Genomic DNA, 27304 nt, shown 5'->3' with positions numbered 1-27304 from the left:
GTTTTTTTTTTTTTTGTTTGTTTTTTTTTACAACCTTCTTTTTTTTGTTTTTTTAGTTGCCACTTTGTGCAATAACATGGTTAACTAACAGTGTCGTGCGCTGTAGAGCCGTTGCTAGTTCTGCCGGTGCAAACATATTTTAGCCAGAATAGATTATAATAGACAGGTTTTGTCTATACTGTTGGGTACAGCCTTTAGAATGTTTTGTTAGATGAGCTTGTTGTATAGACAGTTTATCTTGCGGTTATTGTCTTTGTAATGCAGAATGTTGCAAAGTAAAATTGTTGCAGTTTTTTCCATTTGTCTATTTGTTCTTTTTTTCTACTTCTAATTCTCTATAAATATTTTATTCTGGGAAAAGATGGCTCACTCACTTTTGTACTGGCCCACACAAAATACAATGTCTGTCAACGCCATTTAAAAAAGGAAAAGGTAGTAGTGTGTATGTAATGTGAGTGTTAGACATTTTTTATGACCAGCTTAACATTTTAGCTCCTGCTTCAGTCTGACAAAGGATGGCAATTGTCCGAAATTAAATTTTAGGGTGTGTCTGTCATTACTGTAAATATAATTAAAGCATGCCTGGCGTACAATACATTGAGTCTTGTTTTTTTTACATTTAGGTTAGCAGCGTAACATACACAATGGGATTCTAAAGTTTGAGTTGGATGGCCTGTTTCTGGTGGGTCTCCTTTTCGACAGGAGAACCAGCGAGACTAAATTTACCCAGTCCAGGTCCTGGCAAGATACATATTTTTTTTATAGGAATCCCTGATGCAGAGCATGTGAGACATCTCAGACTGCAGCACACAAATTGTGCAGAGTAGGACTGTGGGTGGGCTAGCTCCTTGGGCCAAGACAAAAAAAAAACACACTCACAAACACAAGTGGATCTTCCATTATTTGGGAAGAGAATCTCATTGCGGCATACGCAAAAGTTGCCCTGTCTTTTGAATGTCAACACGCAGCAGTGTTTTACTCCTTTGGCTTGTTGCATACCTTTGTGACGATGAAAGATGGTGACATCAGAGGTACTAAAAGTATGAGTATATGAATTTCCAAATCTGTATGGCTTCAGGTCCAAACAGAGCCAAGAAAACATCAACAAGTTTGTGTCTCCTAATATACAGCAGAGAATATGACCTTGGCAGAAAATAGACAAACAGCTGTGGAATGCATTGATGATAATTGTTCAAATTGTTAAAGATCCGTTATGCAAAATAGTATGTAAAAAAAAAACCTCTGTTTAGCAAAGAAACTTTCCTCAGAAGACACTCAACTTTCAGAAAATACAAGTTGCCTCAGAAAACTGCAGCTCAAGAGCTCTTAAATTATGCAGAGCAGTTGCAACTAAGAAACTAACAAAACCAAATACTCAATATATAACAGAATTGGGATAGCCTTGTTGTAAATTGAACATTCTACAAATGAAACATTTTTAGTGTTCAACAACAACTTATCAACCCACGTCCAACATGAGAATAGCCTTGCTATTGCAGTTGGCTAATTTCGCCCCCTGCATATTTCCAGGTACTCTTTCAGCGCAAATACTTACATCTGCTGCTCAGACGTGTGGGAGGCATGTGATTGTGTTGATATGACAGCCGCCGTATCCTTTTGAATTCATAGAGGTAACAGAGAGGTATATAACATCACACTCATTACTGATGGAGTATTAAAGCGCAGACGTGGGATCACATTGTGACTGCAGCAAAGCTATTTTGCTGTTGAGTATATGATGATTATAATAAAAATAGGACAGATGTGTTTGAACGGTTGCCAACAGACGGTTCCTTAGAGTGTCACCCTACTTTTCTATTCGCTTTTGGTATTAATGATGGTGTTCAGTGTACAAAATGTTAAACCCAGATGCATGCATTGCAGCCTAGGGCACTTGGCTCAGTTTCTTAAAGCCTTCCAACTACAGCAGGGAAATCTAAGGGTTCCCATAGTAACAAACAAACATAAAAAAAGCCAGCTATCATAAATAGAATGAATTCGACGTCAGCATCAGCACTGGCAGCCTTAACTAGAGCTACTGTACAACTAATTGCTTTCAATAGTTTGCTGCTTTAGTTGCTGCTGTGCAAACGCTGCAAGATTATGTGAAAGGGAAACTCTCAAAAATCATGACACATCCCAAAAGTAGGCACAGTTGTCACAATAGAAATTCAGCACTGCGCTGAGAGACACTTACAGGATATTTGCTTGCAACAGCTGCAAACTACATACACAACATACAGCTTTAATAAATAGCATCAGGCTGCATCAACAGTCATAAAACTCAAATATTGTGAGCTACACCATTAGTATTAACTGTTGTGCCATTATTGCAATGTAAGATGTTTCTCTTATTTTGTCCACCCTTTGTCTGTTCAACAACGTTCTGCTATTGAGTTGCAGTGGGAAATGTGTAACACAAAGTGTGACATGGAATTTGAATTGTAAACATAGTTTTGAATGAGAGTTTTGAATAAAGTTATTCTTGTTTTTCCAGCGTCGATAGCCACGTTATCTCTTCTCCATCTTCCACTGAAATGTAACATTGTTTATTTCACCCGACAAGGCTTTGCATGAAGCTCAGTGTCTATTGATGTCCCATCTGCCCGTGTCACGGGTAATATTTAATTTGTTTAGCACAAAAAGTCCCTCATTCTGAGATCAAACAACAGATCAGTAAACAAAGCAATACATAATTGAGATGACGGCTACAATTACACCCAGTTTGGGCCTAGCCCCAGTCCACAAAGGCAGATACAAAGCAATACAGATATGCATGTTATCTCCATGTTTTATTTGTTAAGTGTGATAAAGCACCTGGACTGCTTAGGAACAGCACATAAAGAACGTACTGACAAAGGTGCCTAATGGCTTTGTGGCTTTCATTAACAGGAAATCCACCGTAGAAAGTAGTTAAAGAGCATTATTTTTCAACAAGGCGCCACTGAAAGAATAGCGTGTGTTTTCTCTGAAAGAGAGCGAGACACGAGGGGGTTATTTGAAGAGTGACATTGCAAAACCATTTCAAATACACAGCGCTTGCTTTTAAAACAGTATCACCGCCATTAGTAGCATGCACTGTCAAATATCGATTTTGTCTCTAAATGCTTGAAATCTGCACACAAAACAGAGGATACCAGGTCGGGTAAATGAATGAGCAAGTGATACATTAACCAAGTTTTTTTTTTTTTGTCTGCAATAACTCCTAAGGGCTCCATTACAAGGTCTCAAGTATTTTCAAGGTTGCAATTTTTCACTTTTCCTTCCTCAATCCTCCGACAAACCTCCTTTGAGGAGCTCTATCTGGGTTGGGTCACTGCCTGGTGAGGGCTTCACCACTCTGATGTTCCAGATGGGAGGTGAATTTACTCTAATCCTGTGACAAACCCACTTGGCTTTACGCGGAGACACAAAACACCACACCATGAGGGAGACGTTCCCAGCCCATCTGAAAGTGATCAACCATTAGGCTCCAGAGAACGACAGCTGGGGTTCAGATGCAGATGAATCAGTTGCAACCCTGTCTTTTGATACATCCAATGGTTTGCCTTTTTAAACTCATCAAAAAGATGCATGAGCTAAAATAATTCCACACTTAATATCAGTTCCAGCGCCACAGGGAGGTCAGAGGTCAGGCTTAACCACAGTACAACTTAGCGGGAACTGTTCGTACTTCAGTGTCTTGTTCAAGGACACAGCTTGAACCCTAGTTTACTGCATAATGGAAGGTGTGTGTGTGTGTGTGTGTGTGTGTGTGTGTGTGTGTGTGTGTGTGTGTGTGTGTGTGTGTGTGTGTGTGTGTGTCCGTGCTGCTCCCCCACAAAGACAGTGAGTCTTTTTAGCCACTGGAATTTCTACAAACAAACTGCCTTATTTCCTCTCTCGTAAGGAATGATTCTATTGTATTCCAATTTTCGTGAATGGATCAATTTAGGAGAGTGTTTCTTGGCTAATTAGATAATGAATCTGTGTTTCGATGCATCAGAGCATGCCTATTATATATAATTAATTTCATCTTTTAGGCATGGTGCTGCAGCCAGGCTATTTAAAGCCCATCAATGCAAGTTTTCTTTTTCCTTGGAAGCTAAAGTAAGAACCTCCAAGAGGAGGAGCTCTGTATGACTGCTACAGAGCTTCCCCACAAGTATGAAGCATGGCCAGATATAGACATGGAAATACCGGAAATTGGGTGGTGTTCCCTTCTAAATAATATGTTTTACTTTAGTTTGTAATTTATTGATTTTTACAAAATGGTTAAATATGGAGTTAAATCATATACGTGGGTGTGTATCGTCTATAATGGCTTATGCTTATTTGGGGAATAGTGTGAAATAGGCCACCATAAGGATATAAAAAAAACAATCAATACATTGTCCGTTTAGCTCTAGGCTTTTCTTGTGAAAGGCACCGCCAGAACTCCTTATATGTATTGTGCCTGGCTTGACGCATCTTCCCGTGTCTGTAGTCCACCTCTACAGCATGCAAATTACGGAGCAACTCCAATATAGAGCACATTGGTTAACTACACAGAGCGCGCGGCGCGGCGCGAGAGCTGGACACGGTGAGCGCTTTCATCATTTAGAGTGGACTGGAAAAGAAGAAAAGAGAAGTATTCTCAATCACAACGGCGTTAGGGCTTTCGTTGTTCGAACCTGCAACTTAATAAGAATTAAGTGTGGGGAGGCTGGCTGGCTGGCTGGCTGTGGGAGGAGGAGGGAGGAGGAGGGCGACGCTCAATCATCCCGGGACCGGAGTCAAACCTCACCGCGCGAGCTCCTCGCGCAAGGGAATAATTAGTAGCCCGTGTGTGACAGCCTTGTCAGACTCCAGAAAGACTGTGGAGCTGAGAGGACAAGTGGGGACTGACGGACCGTGTGAAGTTTCTTCGTGTGTCAGCTTGTTTTTGTTTTTTTTAAAGCACCGGGGAGAAAGTATTGTGGAGGTCTGCCACTCTCCAATGCGTCGGTTCCCTGTATTAGGCTGCTGATGGACTGAGTACGGTGACATTTGGAATAGCCTTCCCCTGTTTCAATCAGTTTTAGACGGTAAGCCACGAATCAGAGTCACTTGTGATATTGTCATGTGTATCTATCTTAAAAAAAACGTTTCACTGTAATGCGCTTTTACTTTTTGGTGTCCAGGTGGGCTTTATGGAAGGTGTTATTCTGCTGTATTATGAAATAGCCTAGGTATAGGAAAGGAATCCAGGTGTCCATTATGGGCAGGTTCCAACTAGCTACAGTATGTTACACAGCATTGTTTTACCAAACGTGCATTAGCTCTGAAATGTACAGTACTGTATGTGGATACGGGTCAACAGAAAACATAGTTGTTTATCACTAGCATGGTTTTACAAGGAGAGAAGGTGCTGTAAAAAAAAAAAGTGCCTGTGCTTGACAGGAAGGTAACCGTGAGTTTTCCTGAGGGGGGGCTCTATTACCTCCAGCACACCTGGCTATTTGCCACATGCAGTTACTGTATCCTACGGCGCTGTGCAGTGTGCAGGCTCATGGTAATCAAGACTGGTGCCGTGCCTATGAACTGCTTTTCATTACCTACCTACCGAAAATCCATGGAGCTTTAAGTGGCTCTATTTTTCTTCGCGGCAATATACCTCTGCTTAAATACACAATATAAGGCCCAATAGTTCGTTATTATTTTACGGTTCTTCTTTTCTTTTTTTTTTATTTAGCCATAGCTAGTAGTTGTGGCGTATGGATATTTATAATTACTGTCAGTGGTCACACAGGTTTGTTAATGGGGACTGCATCACGACTTCTAACGGACCTCAGCCAATCAGAGAGGAGGGTTTATTAGAAACATATTTTGTCTGTTAATCTCATTTAAACTCATTAGGCGTTATACAACACTGTTAACGTGACGCATACATCCCTGGCCATATTGTAGATCATGACTGATTAAAGACATCTTTACTGCACTCAAGCCTAATTTAATCAGTATTTTTATGTGATGGTGAGGTTATACGTGCAAATTAATGAAGGGAATAAGTGACTACTTAGCTTTAAATTGTAAATTGCATAATTGAGTTTCGGTCCCAACTTTGTGCTTGGATAAATCAATGGTGTATAATGTAATGGCTTAGTTATAAGCGCCCATGACATGAACTGCTTAAGCCTAATGTTGTTTTCCCCAATATTCTGTTGTTAACAAGAAGTCTTTGGATTTTTTTGACTCAATGAAGAATTTCTCCTGCTTTTTAAAGGACCAATGGCTCAATAATACCAATAATCTACAATTGATTAGACCCCAGTTGAACAAATGGCTTGCAATGGAGGGAAACGCAAATGTGTGTTTGAATCGGCGTTGTGGTACTGTGTCAAACAGCCAAAGGAAATTGGTCTGACCAGTGAGAGTATAGTCTGCAGTTTTAAGAGAATCAGCTGAGGGGCTAGAGCAGGGAAAGGGGGGCATTGTGAAACTTTATTAAAGTATACTACTTTCAGTCAGAGTGAGCCTGCAGATATATTGGAGAACCTCTGCCTCTCCATGACACGGAGAGAGTAGGCAGCGCTAGCCCACAGAATATTGAATCAGTCAAAAAAATAAAAAAATAAATAAAAAGGAGCTGGAACAAGGGGCAAGGGAGTTGAACTATCCCTTACCTCTTGAGTGGGCGGATGTCATAATTATCATTTCTCCAGGATTGCGGTGGAGGGGCCGCGGGCGCTGGCAGAATCACTGCAGATATGTGGGTGTAGTGGTGGTGTCGACCCTGTAGGGCAAGCCACATCACTTCCAATACAGAAGAGAAAGGGACAAGTCCCACCATAATTGGTGCCTGAGAACACTGCAGGGCGCTCCGGGTGAAGTTGATGGACGGTCGGAGCTCGTACATAAACAAGGCAGGGGAGACGTGCACGAGCACAACAACACACACACGCCAAAGCAATAGAGCGTAGGGGGCTCTAATCTGCTATCCCATGTCAGGCTGAAATTAAACAACCCCTGGCTGGACGCAACAAGTCTCACTGTCTCGCATTTGCCGTCTTAGTCTCCCTCTCAGTCTCTGTTCCAGCCCCCAAGCAAAAGCAGCCTGACTAAGTATTAGGATGCACGCAACTGTTGGTTGGTGGTCTCCAAGTGAATATATATATATATGGGGATATATATAGGAGAAAAAAAAATGGGCTGCTCAGCCACTTCATTGGTATTGTCTGCTTAGTGAGTTGCAGGAAGGTGTGGCTTGTTTAAATTGGAGTAAATTAGCAGGTAGGACTCATTCTAAGAAAAACACTCCCTGTAAAGGTTTCCTGTGTGATTGTCAGACAAGGTATTTAGTGTTATTTAAAACTAGCTCTTGCCTGTTTGTGCTTACTCACTCCTTGAGGGTGTTATCTCAAAACACCTGGAAGAAAATCTCTCACTAAAATCCCTGCTACACCTCCCTGTTAATAGACATACAGTATATAGGAGGTGGAAGCTTCAGGCCAGTGGATCTCTTATTGGAGTCTGTCAAATAGATACTGTATAGTCCTTGCAGGGCTCCAGATTAGATTTTTCCACTAGGAGCACTGGTGCTCCTTACTTCCATATGTGAGGGGCCTCAGGCTAAATGTAGGAACAGCACTTAAAAATCGTTTTTTAACACAACAGATACATGATTTTTTTTAAAGTGTTACTGATCAATGTTTTTACATTTTACAGAAATAGCAATGCACAACGCAACTTGGTCGAAATCTTGAAAAGAAAAAGACATTCATGACAGGTGCTGAGCCTGTCCATCTGCCGTCTGTCTGTCTGTCTATCTTGCTGAATGTGATATTGGAAAAGCTGCTGTTTTGGAAAGTAGCACCTCGAATTTGATGGGCTGTGGTAAGCGTTCTGATGAAATGCTCAGTGAGCAGATTATTTAGGACAATAAACAGCCTGTGTTTGAAATGCAACACTCCCTTTTGTTGCGTCAATGTCACGTGTGATATGCACACATTGCTTACGCCAGACGTGTGATTTGTGCTGTGTTGTCTGTAAATGCTTTTAATCTTCAGTTTGTGTTGTGATTCTAAGCATTTTAAGGTGCCTGGCAGTAATCCATCCTAAATACAAATAGGGAATTATAAGGGTGTTGAGACGTTTTTTATAAATTGAACTTTGAAGCTTTTGTTCGTCTCAACAGGTTTAAACGGGAGCTTTTAGAATGCCGTCCAGCTTCTCTAACTGACCGCTGTGGCATTCCTGCTTAATTGGTCGTGAAAGGTCTTGTTTAGGGAGACGATGCAGGTCAGCTCAAGTCTCTGCCTTTGTCAAGTCATCAGACACTCAATTAACTCAGCCACTGTACCTGATCCTCAAAAAGAAAACAGGGCAGAAAAACAAGTTACCTTGAATTCAATCTGTGTTCAAGCTGTTCCTATATACTGTACTCTAATCAGTTATTAAACCTACATGTAAAAAAAATATACCTTTATTTACCGGGGGGGGGGGTAAGCTCAGATTCCCGAGGTTTGTCCTGAAACTCGCCTTTTTAACATCAGACATCAAGCTTTACGGTGCATGGTTTTATTTGTTACTGGTCAAATGGCCATCATTCAGAGTTGTTTTTAATCTCATGCTCCACACCCTGTTATGTGAAAGTAAAGTAGAGTACCTAAGGTTGTATGCACTACTTTGAATACAGACTTGTGCAGACTTGACATTAATCAATTCTTCCATCTTCTAACCAGCTTATCCTGCTGAGGGCCATAGAGCGGAGCTATGTCCCAGTCCTCTGTGAAATATTTTCTAACCATCAACCCAAACACTCCGTCTCTGGCTGCTAAAGTCTGCTCTTTCTGATACTGACAGTTCCTGCCAGTCTTGTTATTTCCATTTGTCATACATAGGCTGGATTTTTACAGGTTGTGCATCAGTCTGCTCAGGGTGTCATATGAGTGGAGGTTTGTTCCACTGTCGCTGCATCATAAAGCAACTTAAAATGATCCATTTAAGGCACAAGACTGAATTATAGAAAGTCTAGTGATTAAACAGGAAGAGGGCAGAGCTGACAGAGAATCACAATAGGTAATATAAACAATTTCAAACAGTGATTTTCAATCAGAGGTAAAGCTTGCCGGTGCAGGTTTCCCAAAGAGTAATAGGCCATGCTCATCGTCTGTCCTGTTATGACATTTTTTAAATTGTAAATTTTTCTTCTACACATTTTCAGCGCTTATTTCTACGTCCCATATTTTCTGACCTAAAACAAAAATTGAAAACGGGTCAATGTGACCCGAAGTCAACACAAGGGTTAAATATATCAACTCTATTAAAATTCCAAAATGTGCAGCCACTTGCCAAAATGTGCAGAATCACTTATGACAGTAATATTATCGATGAACAAATAATTTTACATAAGCCCTGCACAATTTTTCAAATATTCAAAGTATTTTTTATAGTAGGCTTCTTGACTAAAATTCAGCTTGTACTAATGACTACATCCACTGGCAGATGTGATCATAACAACAGCTTACTGTATGACTTTATAGTAGTTTTTAGTAATTAGTTTATAGTAATTAGTAAAGTCAGCAGGGTTCTGTTGAAAAACTTTAAGCACACAGTGTTTTACAGTTCAAACCAGTTATACATCTGCCAGTTAAGGATGCCACAAACACAAGAAATACACATAGTAGATGCATGGCAATGTAATCTGTCATAGAACAGACTATACTTGAGTCTTAGAGTATGTGTGAGAGTGTAGGTGCATAAGCGTCAACAGTAGACATTTTCAGATAGCCATTGGCTAATTTCCAGTTTGTAGTAACTATTGTATATAGCACAGCATTTTTATTTATTGGTTAGTTAACTAAATAGAGGAAAAAGGTCTGTTCACAAAATGACATACACAACATAAGCCATAGTTTAATTAACCTCTTAGTCCTGTTTTCCAGACACTACAAGATGTTCAAGGTGGTGCCCTTCATGTTGTTTATCCTCTGTAAGCAGGTCTGTCTACCTATAATGTGTGGCGCCTTTGAGTCTGAAGTTTGCGTATCAGACAGCAGATCTACACCTATTTCTGGAGTGAATCATAAGACTGTCATTACCGTTACCCTGCAGCCTTTTTTACAGAAGATGATTACTTATTTTAAATGGGCAATTCAAACGGATGAGAACAGATAAAGACAAAAACACTTTGGACGATTATGTAGGACACCCTAACTTAAAGTTGAATATGAAATCCAATCGATATTCCTCAACAGCTAATTAACTCAACTTTACACAATTAATAATCACTACCAAAATGATCTGACGGTGAACAATCAAGAGCAAAAATGTACGAGAATGTATACAGTACAGGCCAAAAGTTTGGACACACCTTCTCATTCAATGCATTTCCTTTTTATTTTCATGACTATTTACATTATAGATTCTCACTGAAGGCATCAAAACTATTTTTATTAATAAGGGAAAAAATTCCACTAATTAACCCTGACAAAGCACACCTTTGAAGTGAAAACCATTTCAGGGGACTACCTTATGAAGCTCATTGAGAGAACACCAAGGGTTTGCAGAGTTATCAAAAAAAGCAAAGGGTGGCTACTTCGAGCAATCTAAAATATAAGACATGTTTTCAGTTATTTCACACTTTTTTGTTAAGTACATAATTCCATATGTGTTCATTCATAATTTTGATGCCTTCAGGGAGAATCTACAATGTAAATAGTCATGAAAATAAAGAAACACATTGAATGAGAAGGTGTGTCCAAACTTTTGGCCTGTACTGTATATATTTGTTTTCACATATTTGCTTTGCTTGTGATATGCCACATTTTCCAGATACAGCTGCCTCTGGATTGAGTATTCTGAATGAATTTATCTACAATATAGTCCTGCCGGGCAGTGGTTAGTCACTGCTAAATACAATGTGTCCCTTTATAAAGGGACAATAATGTAAACAGAAAATGTACATCTGTTTGCTGCAGATGTCTTTCCTTACAAAATGTACCTTGATGCCACGATACACTGGTGTAATCTTCCTGCTCATTTCTGGAGAACTAATTACTGCGCATTAGTTAAACAGACCATTTGAAATGCAAGCCTGCTAAATCACGCTTGCCAGGGGAGCAGAGCCACCCCCGTCCCCTTCCTGTGCGGTCTTTGCGCTTCTATTATTAGTTCTATCATGCATATGTTCGCTATCAGAAATGAAGGCCCACCAGCTGTGAACAACAACAGAAGAGGATTTTCAGTAAACAACGTATTGGTTAATTTCACATTGATATATGAGGTTTCTATGTCTAAAGCAGTTCAGTATATGGGGCCCGGCTGCTTATATCTTGCCATATGATCCGCTGCCAGCTGTTAGAACTGCTGCATGACATGCAAAAGCACACAGCTGATGTAGCTTTTCAACAGGCCACTGATGATGTTTCTAAAGATGCAATCCTTGTAGCAGCGATCAGAGCACAGGGCCTGATTCTCGCCTCACTGGTCGAGACCGAGGCTGTGTCTGCAGCAGCACTGCCAAGAGATTCTTTGTTTCTGCATGATAGAGCAGTTGGTGGAGGAACTTTGGGTTGCTACAGCTAATAGTCTAAAGATCCACAAGTTTGGTCCAGTTGGTCTGCTGGATGTTATAGTATTATAAAGTAATATAGTAAAATAGAGTTTCCTTGAGCTGCAAATGGTGCTCAATATGTATTGAAACTGTGTATATCTCCACAATACCCCCGTGGTAAGAGTAGGGATGGGTATCGTTTAAAAATAATGTCAATACCAATGCCAGTACTCTTATAGTGATACCGATACTCAACTTCATTCAATACCCATCATGTGTATGGAAGCATTTATTTGCGTAAAATGCTGCCGTGATAGTGGGCCAATCACAGTTGGTATTAAATCAAAGAACGCTTGCGGTGATTGGCTGTGAGCAAAACCATACAAACTGTCATTGTTTTATAGATCTGGGTAAAAAAAGGATCAAAAGAATCTATTGTTTGACCAGAGAGGTTTCGATACTACTTGGTACTGAGTTATTTCAGTAGATACCGTAAAGGTATTGACTACAAATAGGTTGCTTCCTACAAAAGTTGCACTAATGATTCTAATAATAATAATAGTCAGTCGAAGAACAGTTTTCACCTGCTTGGAATTCACCACCATAGGGTTTGATCCATGTTACGGAGTACAGATTACATTAACATTTTAGACATGTAGATGATGCACCGGTATATTATATACTATGTATGTGGTTCTGCCATGGAACATCAGACTTTAGTGAATTAAAATGGACTCCTTTAACCTCCCTGTTGTCAAGATCCATAAATCACTATAACTGCAGGTAGCCTGGCAATGAGGAGGACTGAGGTCATAAAATGTTTTGAACTAAGGTGGCTGTGAAAACCAAGAAAATTCCAGAGTATCCAGATATCCACTCAGTATGTTTTAAAACACACGTATAGAGTGACTTTTATCATTCTTGATGGAGTTGGGAGAATGGCTCTATCTGTTGGGTGCCACAAGGGATAACAAGCTTTTCATACTTCACATCAAGTTGCCTCACGCTACAGAAAAAGGAATTAGGCTCCTGCCTTATGGGCTATTTGTGGCTCCAGCATGCTTTACTTACTTTGACAGTGACGAGGACAGAACATGACTACAGCAGTGTTCATATTATCTAAAAATAATGCCCTAAACTATCAACTGGATAGGGTGCACGGTGCATATCTAGGTTCATGTTGTGTTGTCACATACTGTGTCTGTATTGTGTCAATTCACTGCCAACTATGAAACATGTATGGAAGATGAAAACAAGTGTTACTGCAACACTCTGACCGTTTGGTGCATGAAGCGTGCAAAATCAATAAAAAGCAAGGGCACATGTGCTTTGTGCTTTTCAGTAAAGATGACATGCTCAGTGCGACCCCTGGTTTTCCAAGTGTATTGTGAATACCATTGTCTTCCAGGAATTGTGTCCAAGTCGGAATCTGAGCATTCATATTGAAAACAAGATAGACTGGATAGGAAAAGATATTTCAAGATATGTTTGTCAGCTTCAACATAATTGTGATTTTTAGTGAGAATATTAATGTTGCTGTGAGTTGGGCTCATCAGCAAAACCTATGGCAATATATGTAGCTCCATTGCTTATTCACATTACATAGACGGATAGTGCCAGGTAATCTAATGTCTCAAGCCTAATTATGGCAGTTGGTGGTACACTGATAGAGCGCCAAGAAAGACAATAAAGTAGAAAAGAATATTTAAGTTAGTTATGTAGTATGGTACGGCATCATGGAGCCAGGGTGGGGAACCTAACTTTCTTCCCTTTATGTTGGCAGCTTTACTGAAGTGTTCATGAGCAAAATCGTTACTGGCAACAGCTCTGCTGTCTTGTAGCCAATCCTTCCTGTGAAGGAGTTAAAAGACGAAAGAAAGGTCTCTTTAGGGATTAGTACAGTCTAAAACATGAACTTGAACATCATTGTGAGTGATGTGCACGGCATTGTTCCGCCATTGCATGTGATATTCATGTGAGTCTGTTGGCTGTTGATATCATCGCCTTAGCAACAGGGGTATATTATGTGCAAGAGATCATCTGTTAATATAATTAAACCTGATCATCATGAAAAAACAGCAGTGTCTTAGAGCATTCTGTGGCAATATAAACATGTGTATTTGTGACTTATCTGTGTGAGGGCTGCTAGAAACCCACAGAAAAAGCCTTTTGCTGTGACATGATTATTATTATTATTATTATACCCATGAGGAGGCATTGGACGTATATGATATTATGGAGCACTTCACTGCACTGGAACAATACCATGAGGAGGCATTGGATGTATATGATATTATGGAGCACTTCACTGCACTGGAACAATACCATGAGGAGGCATTGGATGTATATGATATTATGGAGCAAATCACTGCACTGGAACAATATAGCTGGCCCAAATAAAGTGTACACATGCTATTTATGGTTCTGTAAGTGACCATAGCCTTATGGTGTACGTTACAGTGCCTGTAGGAAGCCTCAATGTGTGATAAATATTCCATCAACAGATTTTTCTTCCCCACACTGTACTATTTTTTTTTTTTTCTTCTTTCTAACTCATCTCATTTGATGTCGATGATTTGGTGATGAGTTGGTTTCACACATGCATGAGGGGAGATCTCATAGGGCTTCAGTATATCTCTAATTGAATTGTCAGAACAGCAAGAGATGCACATTTGAATTTCGAAAAAGAGAGCGGCACCGGAAGAGCGTTTCATCTCTCGTGCCCGTCACGCTGAGTTCCATGCAACATTGATTATCTGGAAAATGGATCAGTTAGAGAAGTCTGTTTGAAATACAGAAGAAAGGGTGCACAATGCTAATGCCTTTCCGTATCTGCCCTCTACAGTGTTATCATGCAGTATGCGATAGCATCTTTTAATAGTCTGTTTCATTTCACATTGTCTTACGAGCCATCAGGGTCACAGAGGTGAGTGCTTTGGCTACCATGACCACCACCACCAGACTTCTGAACAAGGAAATACAGATAAGTAATGTAAATGAAAATGGCCAAAGCTATTCTTGGGTGCCAGGTTTTAGAGCCATTTTCTGAATGTTATCCCTGTCTAAATAATACATATTTAATATGTTTGACAAATTAGATTTGTGTGTTTCATTATATTTCACCATGTTATTTTCCATTGATAAACATGGGTAATTCGGAGCTCATAGACAATATCTCCCCATTTTTTTGCCTATTGGTTTAAGATGATTTCTTTCGTGATGTCAAAGAGGCTTCACAAATCAGGGAGATTTCAATGCCTGCAAGTTTTGGGCAACTGTGACTTCACGTTTTTAACATATTTTCCTGCATTTTATGTCGTAATTTGTCTAATATTTCCAAAAATGTTATAAGCAATAATATAACATTATAGCAGGTCAGAGTTGCCTCATTTCAAGGTATTTATGTTGAGTATCTGTAAAATGAATATCACTAACAAACTAACTGTAAGATATATGAAGATGACGTGAAAGGTTTACTACTACTGCTGGAAATCGGTTATAGTTGACATTATTAGGTGAAATACCTTTCACACTACTGTTTTATGTGCACATTTCCTGGTTTTCTAAATGACTTACAATGAGGTACTTGTCATTTTGAAAGATTTTTTTAAAGGCGGGTCTCCCTGTTATGGTACTGCTGTGCAGGCCGACTCAGAGCACTGGATATCCCTGGAGGCGGGAACATGCAACTAATTATCCTGTTGTTGTATTCTTTCTGATGTTGTGGTGATTCCCTGTAGAAATTAGTAAATGGGATTATTATTTATTAATTTAGTTTGTGAACTTTTATTTAAGCTGGTAGGTACATTGTTAGCTATATTTATAAAAATTTTTTTATTTATTTTCATTTGGGAAGGGGTGTGTTTAAAGTGTAGATCTGCTGTGGCTGAAAAGTTTAAGGTGACCTTGGGGTATATGTCTGAATACATCAAATATGTTGGAGATTGTGTTTTCATCAATAGTTTTGACTTCACCCAACAGCAGAAAAATGTATTGAGGCACTTTGAAATGGGCTAAAAAAAAAAGGTCAAAGAGAAAGAACAAGCAAGAGTGAAGTTAGAATTTAAGAGACAAATTCAAATTCAGCTTTTGTCTTTTGAGCTGTGTGTGTCGGGCTGGAAAAACTTTCATCTGAACTAACTACAATAATCTGATAAATCTTTAACGTTTGAAGTCAGGCTGTAGCAAGTATTTCAATTAATATATAGTGAGGTACAGAGGATAGATTTACTTTCTGTATGCGTTTTGCTGGAATACCTTAATCCACTGGCTGCTTTAGGACACAGGCAATTGCAAACACCACCAGGAATGTGCCCTACATGTCATTCACTGTCTGTTACAGGTGGGGGAAGTACTTTTTTAAACTTATGTCAAAAAAAAGTTGAGCACCATATATAGAAGGGTCATGAGTCAGATGTTTCAGTTTCTGACACAACTGCTCTGCACAGGTTGTATTGGCTGAGCTAGGCTTGCCTAGTCTTGTTAGAATGAAGCTTCCCATATGCTAATCAGATTTGTTAACAATAACGGCTGTCCCTTTCTGCCATCTTTCCATGTTTTATCTCTTTAAATAATTCTGTTAGGGAATGGTGGATAGGTATCCTTTATTATGGGGAAATGCCTATACTTGTCCACCAGTCCCCTGAGAGTGATCTAGCCTTTGATCCATTGTGATCTTAGTCAAATTAATGTGATAGATTTAGATGTGGTGCTGAGGCCTCTCATCATTAAAATCACATTTCACCTTTTCCATCGCCTCTTAAAATAAATCCTGCTTACAATGAAGTTTGAATTCTCTTCACAAGAGCTCGCTTGCAATTGTTCACTGCATGGAGAACAGTTTGGAACTGTGGAATAACACTCAATCAGAATAACAGTATCAGCAATCAGATTGATGAATCAGTGAATAGGTGTGGTTTGTGAATAGTTCACCTTTAGTCTAGTCGAGTGAGAGTTAATTGGTTAAACAATAAAGGCACGACTATTCATTTTTCAGTTCTTTATTTGGAATGGCTTTTATAAAATGTTGGTTTGACATGGACTGCATTGCCTTCGTATGACTCACTTTGTTTAAATGAGTCTGCATATAAAGGGCAGAAAAATCAGTCAAATGAGAAAGTCATTTCTTTAAATGTACCATTATCCCGTTGTGAGTCACTGGAAAGAGATGCTGTCTTACTGTCAATGCTCACCCTGTGAAATGCATTTAGTCATTGGTAACGCAGTGTCCGGGTAGATACTGTGTCATCAGATGATATTAATATGGAATATTAGGATTCTCATTAGCTGCTTCACTTGGTTAACTTCCATTCCTCAAGTCCACCCAGGACACAACATTGTTCAGTCGTATAAAGGCCACATACAGATAACTTTATGAAGATACATGAAGATAAAACTGAGTGTTATTTTTACAAAATTAAAAGAGTGTAGAATAGTGGGCATGTAGACACTGTTTGCCATTTTTCTTGCATTTTTACGATATAAAGACAATTCTACATTACTCTTTCATCCCCGATAAGTGTGACTCCCCTCATGCATATGATGCACCCATACATGTAAATTTACGCTGTTACACTTTGACACATACAACAACCAAAGGACATGTATTGTAACACATTAAACTTCTATGACATTTGGATCACAGGGACTGAATATCATTTAACAGTGTCATACATTTTAATATAATCATTATACAGAATACATTTAATCTGTGTCAAACTGCGTGACTTGTAAAACAATGTACACTTAATGATTTTTTTCCTCTCCCCACCCCTTCTGCCCATGCTTCTATCCTGTCTTTACAGATATCTCAGACCGAAATGCTGCCCTGCATCATTTTCCTCGGCTTGTTTCTCACCGCGGCCCGATCCCAAGACATCCATCCCTCGCAGGCATCATCCTCTATAAGTGAGTCTTGTGACTCCCTGTGCTTCTGCGAGGAAAAAGATGGCATTCTTCATCTCAACTGTGAGCAGAGAAACATCAGCAAAATCTCCCAAATCAAAGTCCCGTCAGGTGTGCCCTTCCATCTGAACCTTTACAAAAATGACTTGGTTGAGCTCCGCGCCGAGGAAATGGAAGGGCTTAAGAATGCCCTTTCGCTGCACATTGGGGGTAATAGCATTCAAGAGCTGGAACCAGGGGTCTTTAGCACTCTCGGTTCACTGAAAAAGCTACACATAAATAGCAATTTCCTCATCACTCTGAAAGAGGACACTTTTCAAGGCCTGGTGAATTTGGAGTTTCTCCAAGCTGACACAAATTTCATTCGGGTCATCGAGCCCGGGGCCTTCAACAAACTGATCCGCCTCAAGGTCCTCATCCTCAATGATAATTCCATCGAGTTTTTACCCAACAACATTTTCCGGTTCGTGCCCCTCACCCACCTGGACTTACGTGGCAACAAGCTCCAGACGCTGCCTTATGTCGGGTTTTTGGAGCACATCGGACGGATAATGGAACTTCTCCTGGAAGACAATGACTGGGTCTGTGACTGTGATATTTTGCATCTAAAAATCTGGATGGAGAACATGAGGGCCCAGTCAGCAATCGGGGATGTGGTCTGCAGCACACCACATCACCTTAAGGGGACTATTCTGGCTAAAGTCAAACGGGATGTTCTCTGCCCGTCCCATGCAGATATTAACCTGGAGGAGCCGTCAAAGTCACTGGATATGGTTGTTACTCCCTCATCCAAAGTGTCTCAGAGTCCCAAGTTGATCGACGCCAAAGATGATGCAAAGGTACCGACACCGTCTCACATTCCCGGCAGTCCTTGTGTGGAGCACTGTTCTTGTCACAATCACCCTGTGGCTGGGTTTTTGATGCATTGTCAAGACAGAGGAATTCAAAAAGTATCAGATATCGGAATACTCCAGCAAAGCCCTACTAAACTGGTCATGACAGGAAACATGATTCAGAAACTCTTGAAGTATGATTTTGTTACATATGATAGTTTAGAATTGCTCAACTTGGCGAACAACAGAATTGATTACATTGATAATGAAACTTTCCTCAGCTTGGGCAGTTTGAAAAAACTGTATTTGAATGGCAACAGAATTGAAAAACTGTTCTCCACAATGTTTGTGGGTCTCCACAACCTTGAATACCTGTATCTGGAATACAACCTTATCAAAGAGATTGCTCCAGGCACATTTAATCCCCTGCCAAACCTGAAGCTGTTGTCATTAAATAACAACTTGCTCAGCTCTCTTCCAGCGCAGATATTTCGCAATGTGCCCCTCACCAAATTAAACCTGAGGAAAAATCTACTTATGCACCTGCCAGTGAGCAACGTGCTTGATCAACTCGACTCGCTGGAGCAGATTTATTTAGAGGACAACCCCTGGGACTGCAGCTGTGACTTGCTCAGCCTCAAACAATGGGTGGAGAAACTCAGAAAGGACACAGTGGTGGGCTCCATTTTGTGTCACACCCCAAAGAAAGTGATGCAGGCTGAACTCAGAAGCCTCCATCATGAGATGCTCTGTGCCGGGTTAGGGACCTACCACCCTATGTCCCCAGGCGGGGAGGAGAGCGTGACAGCCACTCTTGGGCCTGACAGCCCTGGCAAAGGTTTGTTTAGCTCACTCACGGACACTGTTCCACTCTCTGTGCTCATCTTAAGCCTTCTTATGTTTGTCCTCATGATTATATTCTGCTCAGCCGGATTGGTGGTGTTTGTGGTGCACCGGCGGCGCAGAAGGGCAAAGAAAAAAGCAGCAGAGGAGCAGCCCAGAGAAAACAGCAGCAGTAGTCCCATTCACTTACATTACAGCATGTACGGGCAGAAAACCACACACCACACTCTGACACAAAGAACAGGGTCCGCCGCTCTGTACGAAGAGAGATCCCATAGTCCTATTGTGCAGATCTGTCGCAACCCCACCTACTGCTCCCAGCACAAGGAGCATGACACAGATTTGGATTATGGCCTCGACGAACCCGGCCCCAAGCATCACGTCTGCCGGAGCATCATGGAGAAGGAGAACACTTCTCCACTCACAGGAAACCCCGGCTCAAAGTTCCGACCCATGACTGGAGAGTGCCCCGCAGAGTTCGTCACTCTCGGGAACCCCAACTCCCTGTACAGGAACATTCTGGAGAGGGAGAAGGAGCTGCAGCAGCTTGGAATAACGGAGTACCTAAGGAAAAACATGCCCCAGCTTCAGTCTGCTGTAGACATGCAGGTCCCGGGACACCAGGAGGAGCTAAAGCTAATGGAGACAATAATGTACTCAAGACCACGCAAGGTCATGCTTGAGCAAACTCAGAACGAGTACTTTGAACTTAAGGCTAACTTGCATACTGAGCCAGACTACTTGGAGGTTCTGGAGCATCAAACTGCATTTAACTGAGCTTATGCAGAAGAAAAATAAAACAATATATATTATGTTTTCAACCAAGTGCCTTGTCCTGTTGGCCCTCCTGTACTTTCCACAGTGTGAAATATATATCATGGGCACATCACTTTAGGTTTAATTGTAGCACAGAATGTAACGTAAATGGTTTAGTTTGTGTTACCTTTGACAGCCATGTTATGTAGCTGGTAAAAGGTGGAGTCATTTTGGACAAATGTAACTTCAAGAAGCTATCGCAGTGTGTTGAGCGGGCCTGGGCTAAAACCCTCTTTTGAAATCCACTCAATCAGCTTTTGATGATTGATTAAATTTCCATGGCATACTGACACAAAATAAATTGATCCCCATTGCTCACACACCCCCATCTGACCTCCTGATAGGATAAAGCAGATGTCTGGAAGGAAGTGAGTGAATTTCAATCACCACTTGACCCAGAGTTGCTGTTTAATCAGTCTATTCTGACTCTGGGTATGACCTGATTACACCCTGTGTCAACATAAGCCAGCTGGAACGCTGTAACCATAATGCTCATAGTGCCGTAGAGTCAGCAAAATGCCAACTGTACATTGGAAATCAGTGATAGGAGCATGCTTCCGCTGCTACTTTCCTGTCAGTTATTTTGATCGATCCAATACACTGCACAGTCGCGGTCATAGGTCCTTTTATTTATTTTTATACAAACTGGTGACATTCACAGAAAGGATGATTTTATTTTGTCTCAATCAGTAAATACAGCACCTAAAGTACATTATATTTACCACAACTGTAATCTTGTAAAAATGCATTGCACTAATCAAATGCCATAAGATGGTGCATGACAATCAACGGAGTCCTGCTGAAACTTTTCTTTTTTTTTTCTTCATTTCTGCCAGAAACAAATGAGCCACAAATGTTTATGATCCTTCAGTGCACGTTTGTGTGCACGGGTGTATTTGAGATTGTGTTTCATTGTCATTACTGTATGTCTGACAATCCTCAAACAGCATTTAGGAGGAACTTTGCTCTTTCCTTAATGCCGATTGGCTGATTTGGAAGCGTTTTGAACTCAATAGAGGCGGGGCATATTAACCTGTTAGCACATGAATGGTTACTGACGGGCAACATTACCCAAAAGCTCGAGTTTTCCATGCAGACAACCTGCCGACGGACTTCAGCCAACTTCTCTTTGTTTTCTCAGCTCATATTAAAAGCAATGGACTGCTGGCGACTGACATTTGCAATGTGGACTTTGTCAGCATTTACACTCCATTCATACTCTTGAAAACATTCAACTTTGAAACGGTTCATGTAAGCACACACTCTGTAGCTTTTCTACTTAACTAGATTTAATTATTTATTCTGTATATTTTGTACATACTTATGTTCCATTATATCTTTAGTTTTTGTGTGCCTTCGGTGCTGTACAGAATATAAACAGAAGTGTAACTGATGAAATAAAGAGTTGCAATATTACATACATTTGGAACTGAATTTGTGGTTAGCCAAAGTATCCCATTCAGACACCATCTATAATGCTCCATTTTATAGATACTGTACAATGATGTGGAACTACTCTGCAGTGCACAGTCTGTTGACTAATTGGCCACCCTGAGCGCCACCCAAAAGAATTACATTCTCTCTCTTAATGTGTTATCAGTCCTCCGTGGTGCATGCGCAATGTGCATGCATGTACTTGTGTAAACACCGTTTGGTTGTTTTCCTGCTGCGTGAATAATTTAGCCCCCCACGATGGCTCAAACATAGTCCTTAATCACACTACAATGGCTGCAGGGTTTTTCACCAGCCTTGCTTTTCTGCATGACTTTCATTTCCTCCTCATCTCTAGGGGAAACAGTGGACCCTCTCTAATTCCTCCATTTCCCATCATAATTGATGTATCTGAAGCCCCTTTGCAAGAACACACACGTAACCTTGCCTGTTTGAAACACTCACACAGACACGAGTGCATTACTCACATACAAATACAGATACCCCACCAACATGAATAAATAAATGTTTATACGTTAGTATGCAGACACGCATCATTTAAGGTATGCAAACTCACAAAGGCAAAAAGACTGGTAGAGACACACACACACACACACACACAGCAGGGAAGATAAAGAATCCTCTGTAGCTTGATCCTGTGAGACTCATAAGCAATATGCCCCTCTAAAGGTGAGACATTAGCAAAGTGCATAACTGTGTTCAGAGATTCTTTACTTTAGGGACTGACTTCAAATAAATGGAATCACATCTGAACTACAGCTCACCAAGGCGCCCATCTTGTAACAGAGCTACACTGTTGAATACAAGATAAATATACAACCTCAACTCAAACAAAAGGTAATCAAGTATATAACAATTGTCAGAAACATGGCTCAGCTCTGGCAAAGAAAAAAAGTAATTGGAACAGAAAAATGTACTTTTATAATAGGTCTTTTGTAATTCATATTCACTTTAGTGTCAGAATGACCCAGCCTGTTAAATACACCTCCTAAACCTATCGATTTGATTCCACCCTGAGAATTATGTGAATTTTAAATTAAAGAAACCAAAAATACCAGAATAATAATTGGGCTTTGCATAGCATTTCGCACACTGTCTTTGTCTGAAACGTTTTTGTGAACATGGCGCGGTTTTGCTGCATGAATTTGCACAATGATGATGAAAAATGGTGGTACATTAGAGCTAAGTACCTCTTATTTGGTATAAGCTGTGGAGACCTCACTCTAATGACAATGGATGTTCATGTTTAGAGGCAGCTGCTGCAAAGTAACACTGATGTTCTTACTGTTATCACGTGCAATGCATTTATGCGGAAGCGTGAGCAATGGTGCTAATTGTAGGCCTCATGAAAGGTAACCAATGGTGAAATATACATAAAATACCTTGTTTATACACACATGCACACAAAGCACACAAGTTACAGAGACTCAAACAAAACACCAGTAACCATCTGACTATTTACAATTCATTTTGAACCCTGCCTGAATATGTTTTGCACCAGGCAACAATAACGTCGTGTTAATCGAAATCTTATTACAAAAACTCAACGGTAAAGTCTTTTTACACATGAGCACTCAGTAACGGCACACAAATAATGCTTTTGGCACGCCAAATAACACAGCATATTATTGCAATAATAGCATGTGTTGCCTCCATTAATACAGACTTATTGGAGTGTCCAAATGTGTCTCAGTGTACTGCAGATGATCTGTTAGCGTTGTTAGCCATATTTATTTCAAAGAACAGTCTGAAAAATCCATATGATCTCACCCTGTTATTATTTTATAAAATGGTCCTGTTGAAAATCAGGTGCATCGTCCCCCAACCACAAAAAAAAAAAAACAACAGAACATCTCTTCTGTGCAACATTATCGATCCCTCTTATGCATCCAAGACTTTCACCAGGTTCTTTTGTAGTAAGCTGCAGTCAATTAAAGCCTCACATATTGCATTATTCAAGCTTCACCTCTTCCTTGCTTTAATTCCTCCTGACATTTAATGAAAAAAAAAGGAAAAGTGAGTGTTAGAAATACAGAACAATAACACTGTTGGATATGATTGCTGGAGGACAAAAAGGGTTCAGTATGTGCAAGAGGTGAAAAGATGAAGGTCCAAAGGTGAAATGAGATACTATTTCTCGGAGGTGGAAGAAGTGTGTGTTAAAGTGGTTTAACAGTATTTCATGTTTTATAAGACGATCATACATTTAGCATTCAAAATCATTAGTAATCAGTAATTAGTGTCTTTGACAGAAATGAATGAAAAAACCCAAAACCAAAAACGGGGGTTATGTAAATATGAAAGGGAGAACAAAAATGAAGGCAGTAGAGGCTGAGATATTCTGACTTTTAGTCTTTAATATGAGTCAAGCGCCAAAAACATAATTTTATCCAACCTGTATATAGCTGCATTCCATTTTACGTAATGTGATTGATTCCGTTGGCTCAACTCTTCGTAGATAAAAAACTATTAATATTATATAAATACAATGCGTGGAGGTGGGCGTGGTCTGCAAACAGCTGCAGTGGAGAGAAGTGTAGGCATAGCTCGTTAGAGCAGTGGCAGGTGAGTTAATTGTCTCAGCTGATTCTTGTTGGACTAATTACACTCTCCCTTTATATGCAGTAGCGAGCTGGACATTTGGATGACTGCCAAACGCCACAGAGACAGGGTGCTGGTGCTCTCTGTTTCTTTGTTAGAAATTTGTGAGCAACGGGGCGCATGGTTTGTAAGGGTTGTAAATTTATGTTTTAAGTGTGTGAGCTGTCAAAATAAAGACTGTTTCTTGTAAATTGTCTGTCTTGGCTGTGCTTTGTGCCGAGGGTAGCCTAACCCACAGTGGCTGCCAGACGTGCTACACAATGAAACAACATTGTTTTAATGTTAAAAAAGGCAATCATTTAGTTTCACAATTAAACTTTCACGTAAAAAAAACAAGCATGGTGAATTTCACAGAATGTCACACTGAAGAACTAAGGGACTTTTTTTTTTTTCACTTCTCAACCAGGGTTTCTTATCTTATCCTCGGCTTTCCATGAACTGCTGCTTGAACTCAGTAGAGCATTACAAGTTGACTTGAGGCTCATTAAAATGCTCTCCTTGACATCATTCAATCCACCTACGGTCACTTTAATTGATGGAGAATTTACAATGAAATGCACATCCATCCATCAATCCCTCCATCCCATTTTCTATACCCACATCTTACGCAGCAGGGTCATGACAAGGGCTTGAGCCTATCCCAGCATGCACTAGGGCAATGGAGAGCAGACGTGCATGAAATGCACATGTTTATGTAAAGCGATACGGACGGTTGAGCATGTCGGTGCAGGAACATTTGCATTAAATCTATTAAAATGTCAATTGATGTTGTTATGGCAAATGTGTTGGCATGCATTCATTAGACACCATTGGCACAGAATACCTACTTAAACTCCTCACTTTGACAAAAAATATGACTGTTGACTTAAAAAAAATCAAGAAATCAAGCACATAAGAAAATCAAACTGCATGTATTCAAGGCACTGTAGCGACAGTAATCCATATCAAGTGTCCATAAGCTGTGTAGCGTATTCAGGAGCCCCCGACCATGAATAAAAAGAATTATGAGGGGTGACTTTGTCTGTCCGTACACCCCCACTTCCAGACTGAACTGTAGTCTGTTGTAGACTGAGCTTTTACCCTGGGGGTGATATCATATGATGCTGGCTTGCCAAGCAGAGCAGCTTGCTATGAAGCCATGGACATTGAACCTCTATCCTGTTGTTCGCTTGGCACAGAGTTTGAACAGCAAGCTGGTGACCCAGTTTTGTATCACAACATCAGAAGTATTTAGTCATGGGATGTACTGTGTTAAATCTGTTTTTCTGAGAGCAGCCTCTCAGGTATAGGGGATAAGAGCTGCTGTATTATAGGAAAAATCCTCCCTCACATCAAACATTAAAACCGTCCTCTGACAATATATTTTTACATTTTCTTCTTTGTTTGTTGTAGATATTGTTGCATTGCAACTGTGTCACTTCTGATGCCACTGTTTTGCACTGACCAGAAGCAGAAACGCTGGTTCCTCCACCACCCGTGAGCCTCAATAGACCAGAATGCAATGCAGCCTAGAGAGACAGAGTCTTTGGTTTATTCTGGACATGAAAAAAAAGTCTTACAAAGTTCTCCAAATGCAATTGGTATTAATTTCAGTACATGCACATGTCACAGCTGGAAGTTCAGGGTTGTACTCTGGAAAATGTAAGAAGTCACTGGACTAGAAATAAACAAGGGTACAGTGAGAGAAAGTAAATTGGAGTAGTTCATCACCAAATAAGTCCTGGAATGTCCCAGACTGATGATATATAACACTAAAAGTATCTAAGGGAGGATTCCTCCCTTTAATGGAGTGTGTGCAGCATTTTTGTCACATACAGTATACAGTGAAATGGAGGATGACGGGGGTTATGGAGAAAAGAGATTGTGAGGGAAATCATAACCAATCGATGGATTAAATGATGGGTAACATTGGAACAAGTAAAGAAACACATAGTATTAAGTTGTTCTGTTCTCTTGAAAAGACAATTCTTCTTAAATCAACTGGAGAACAATACCTCTTTCATGAAGTACAGAACATTATTATTGGTTAAACCGTCCTTATTGATCATAAAGTGGAAGTACAATGAATTAGACAGAGTATTAAGTTCTGTGACAACTCTACAAAAACCTTCATCACCTCATGCCCAATGAGTGGCTGGATATACTGTAGTTCCAATTTTAATTTATATGAATGTTCAGAGGTGTGACACTGAACGGAAAATGCAAACATTTAAAGATGAAAAGGAATTGGACATGACCTTTCTGATGTCTAGACATTGAAATGAGGCCAGAAATTGAGTTTCTGGACACATATGAGTTAAATGTAGCTCAACATCCGGATAGTAATGTTGCACTTAGGGCATACCAGATGCCAGGATTTGTAACTTTGATCAAAACCAAGACTTCAAAGGAATGTTGGTGGATGATATTATAATATTTTGATTGTATTACATGTTTCATTTAGAAAACCATGTGTTTAAACTTGATTTAAAATACAATGTTTTTTTGAAATACAATGTTTTTCTCATAGCACTAAATTAACACCATGAAAGTTAAAGTGGCTGCTCCCTCCCTGTTCAATTACTCCCTTCCATAACTTTAATCTTATGCCCTGTTTAAAAAATGCAGGAAATGACTGTTTTCTTGTTTGGTAGAGGCATTTTTTTACGAATGTATTTCCTTTTTGACTGCTTTACAATAAAAGCCACCGTGTGTTTTGCTAAATGTTTTTCATTTGAACTAGTAGCAGAAGGAAACTTAAAGTGATGGTTCGGAGTAATTCACCCTAGGGTCCTTTGCACCATGACCTCGAGCCAAACACCCCCCCAGAAGCTTTTTTCACCTGTCGAACATTGGGAGAGTTAGCTAGAGTAGCGTTATCAGCTGAATAGCTTAGCACAGGGGCTAATGGACCCACGTTCGTATCTTGTAAGTTACCCCACTAATAATGCCCGAAATGATACCAAACGTCTACAAGTAGTACAAATAGGTTATGCTCTCATAAAACGATGGATTGGAAAGTTTGTAAGTACACCAGAAGTTTATGAACACTTGCCTGCTCTCTTCAGCTCTCTGTTGCTGCTGCTGCTACCTGCAGTTAGACGAGTGCTTAGGGCCGTCTACAAATTACTACACCGAAAAGAGTTACAACAAAAATATTTATTAATTCAATGATTAAATAAGGTAATGTCTCCAAACTTACCTCAATTATTACTTGTCTCCTGCTAGTTATACTACAGCACTTACTTAAAAAAAAAGTTTAATTAATAAATATTTTTGTTGCATCTCTTTTCGGTGTTGTAATTTGTAGACGGCCCCAAGCACTCGTCTTACAGCAGCAACAACAACAACAGCAGAGAGCAGAAGCCAGCAGGCAAGTGTT

At 40.1% G+C, this 27304-nt stretch overlaps 1 protein-coding gene across 1 annotated transcript; it reads left to right on the top strand.

The window, feature by feature from the left end:
- Positions 1-4458: 4458 nt before the first annotated feature.
- Positions 4459-21306, top strand: slitrk6 (SLIT and NTRK-like family, member 6). Its single transcript, XM_039793654.1, has 2 exons — positions 4459-5045; positions 17299-21306. Exon 2 carries the CDS (start codon positions 17314-17316, stop codon positions 19849-19851), a length of 2538 nt encoding a protein of 845 aa, XP_039649588.1. The 5' UTR covers positions 4459-5045; positions 17299-17313; the 3' UTR covers positions 19852-21306.
- The last annotated feature ends 5998 nt before the right edge of the window (positions 21307-27304 follow it).

Source organism: Perca fluviatilis, chromosome 24 (assembly GCF_010015445.1).
Source record: "Perca fluviatilis chromosome 24, GENO_Pfluv_1.0, whole genome shotgun sequence".
Taxonomy (NCBI): Eukaryota; Metazoa; Chordata; class Actinopteri; order Perciformes; family Percidae; genus Perca; species Perca fluviatilis.
This window is presented reverse-complemented; position numbering and strand designations above follow the sequence as displayed.

Excerpts from the sequence above, each read along its gene's own strand:
- slitrk6 (XM_039793654.1), top strand. The coding sequence starts at position 17,314 with ATGCTGCCCTGCATCATTTTCCTCGGCTTGTTTCTCACCGCGGCCCGA.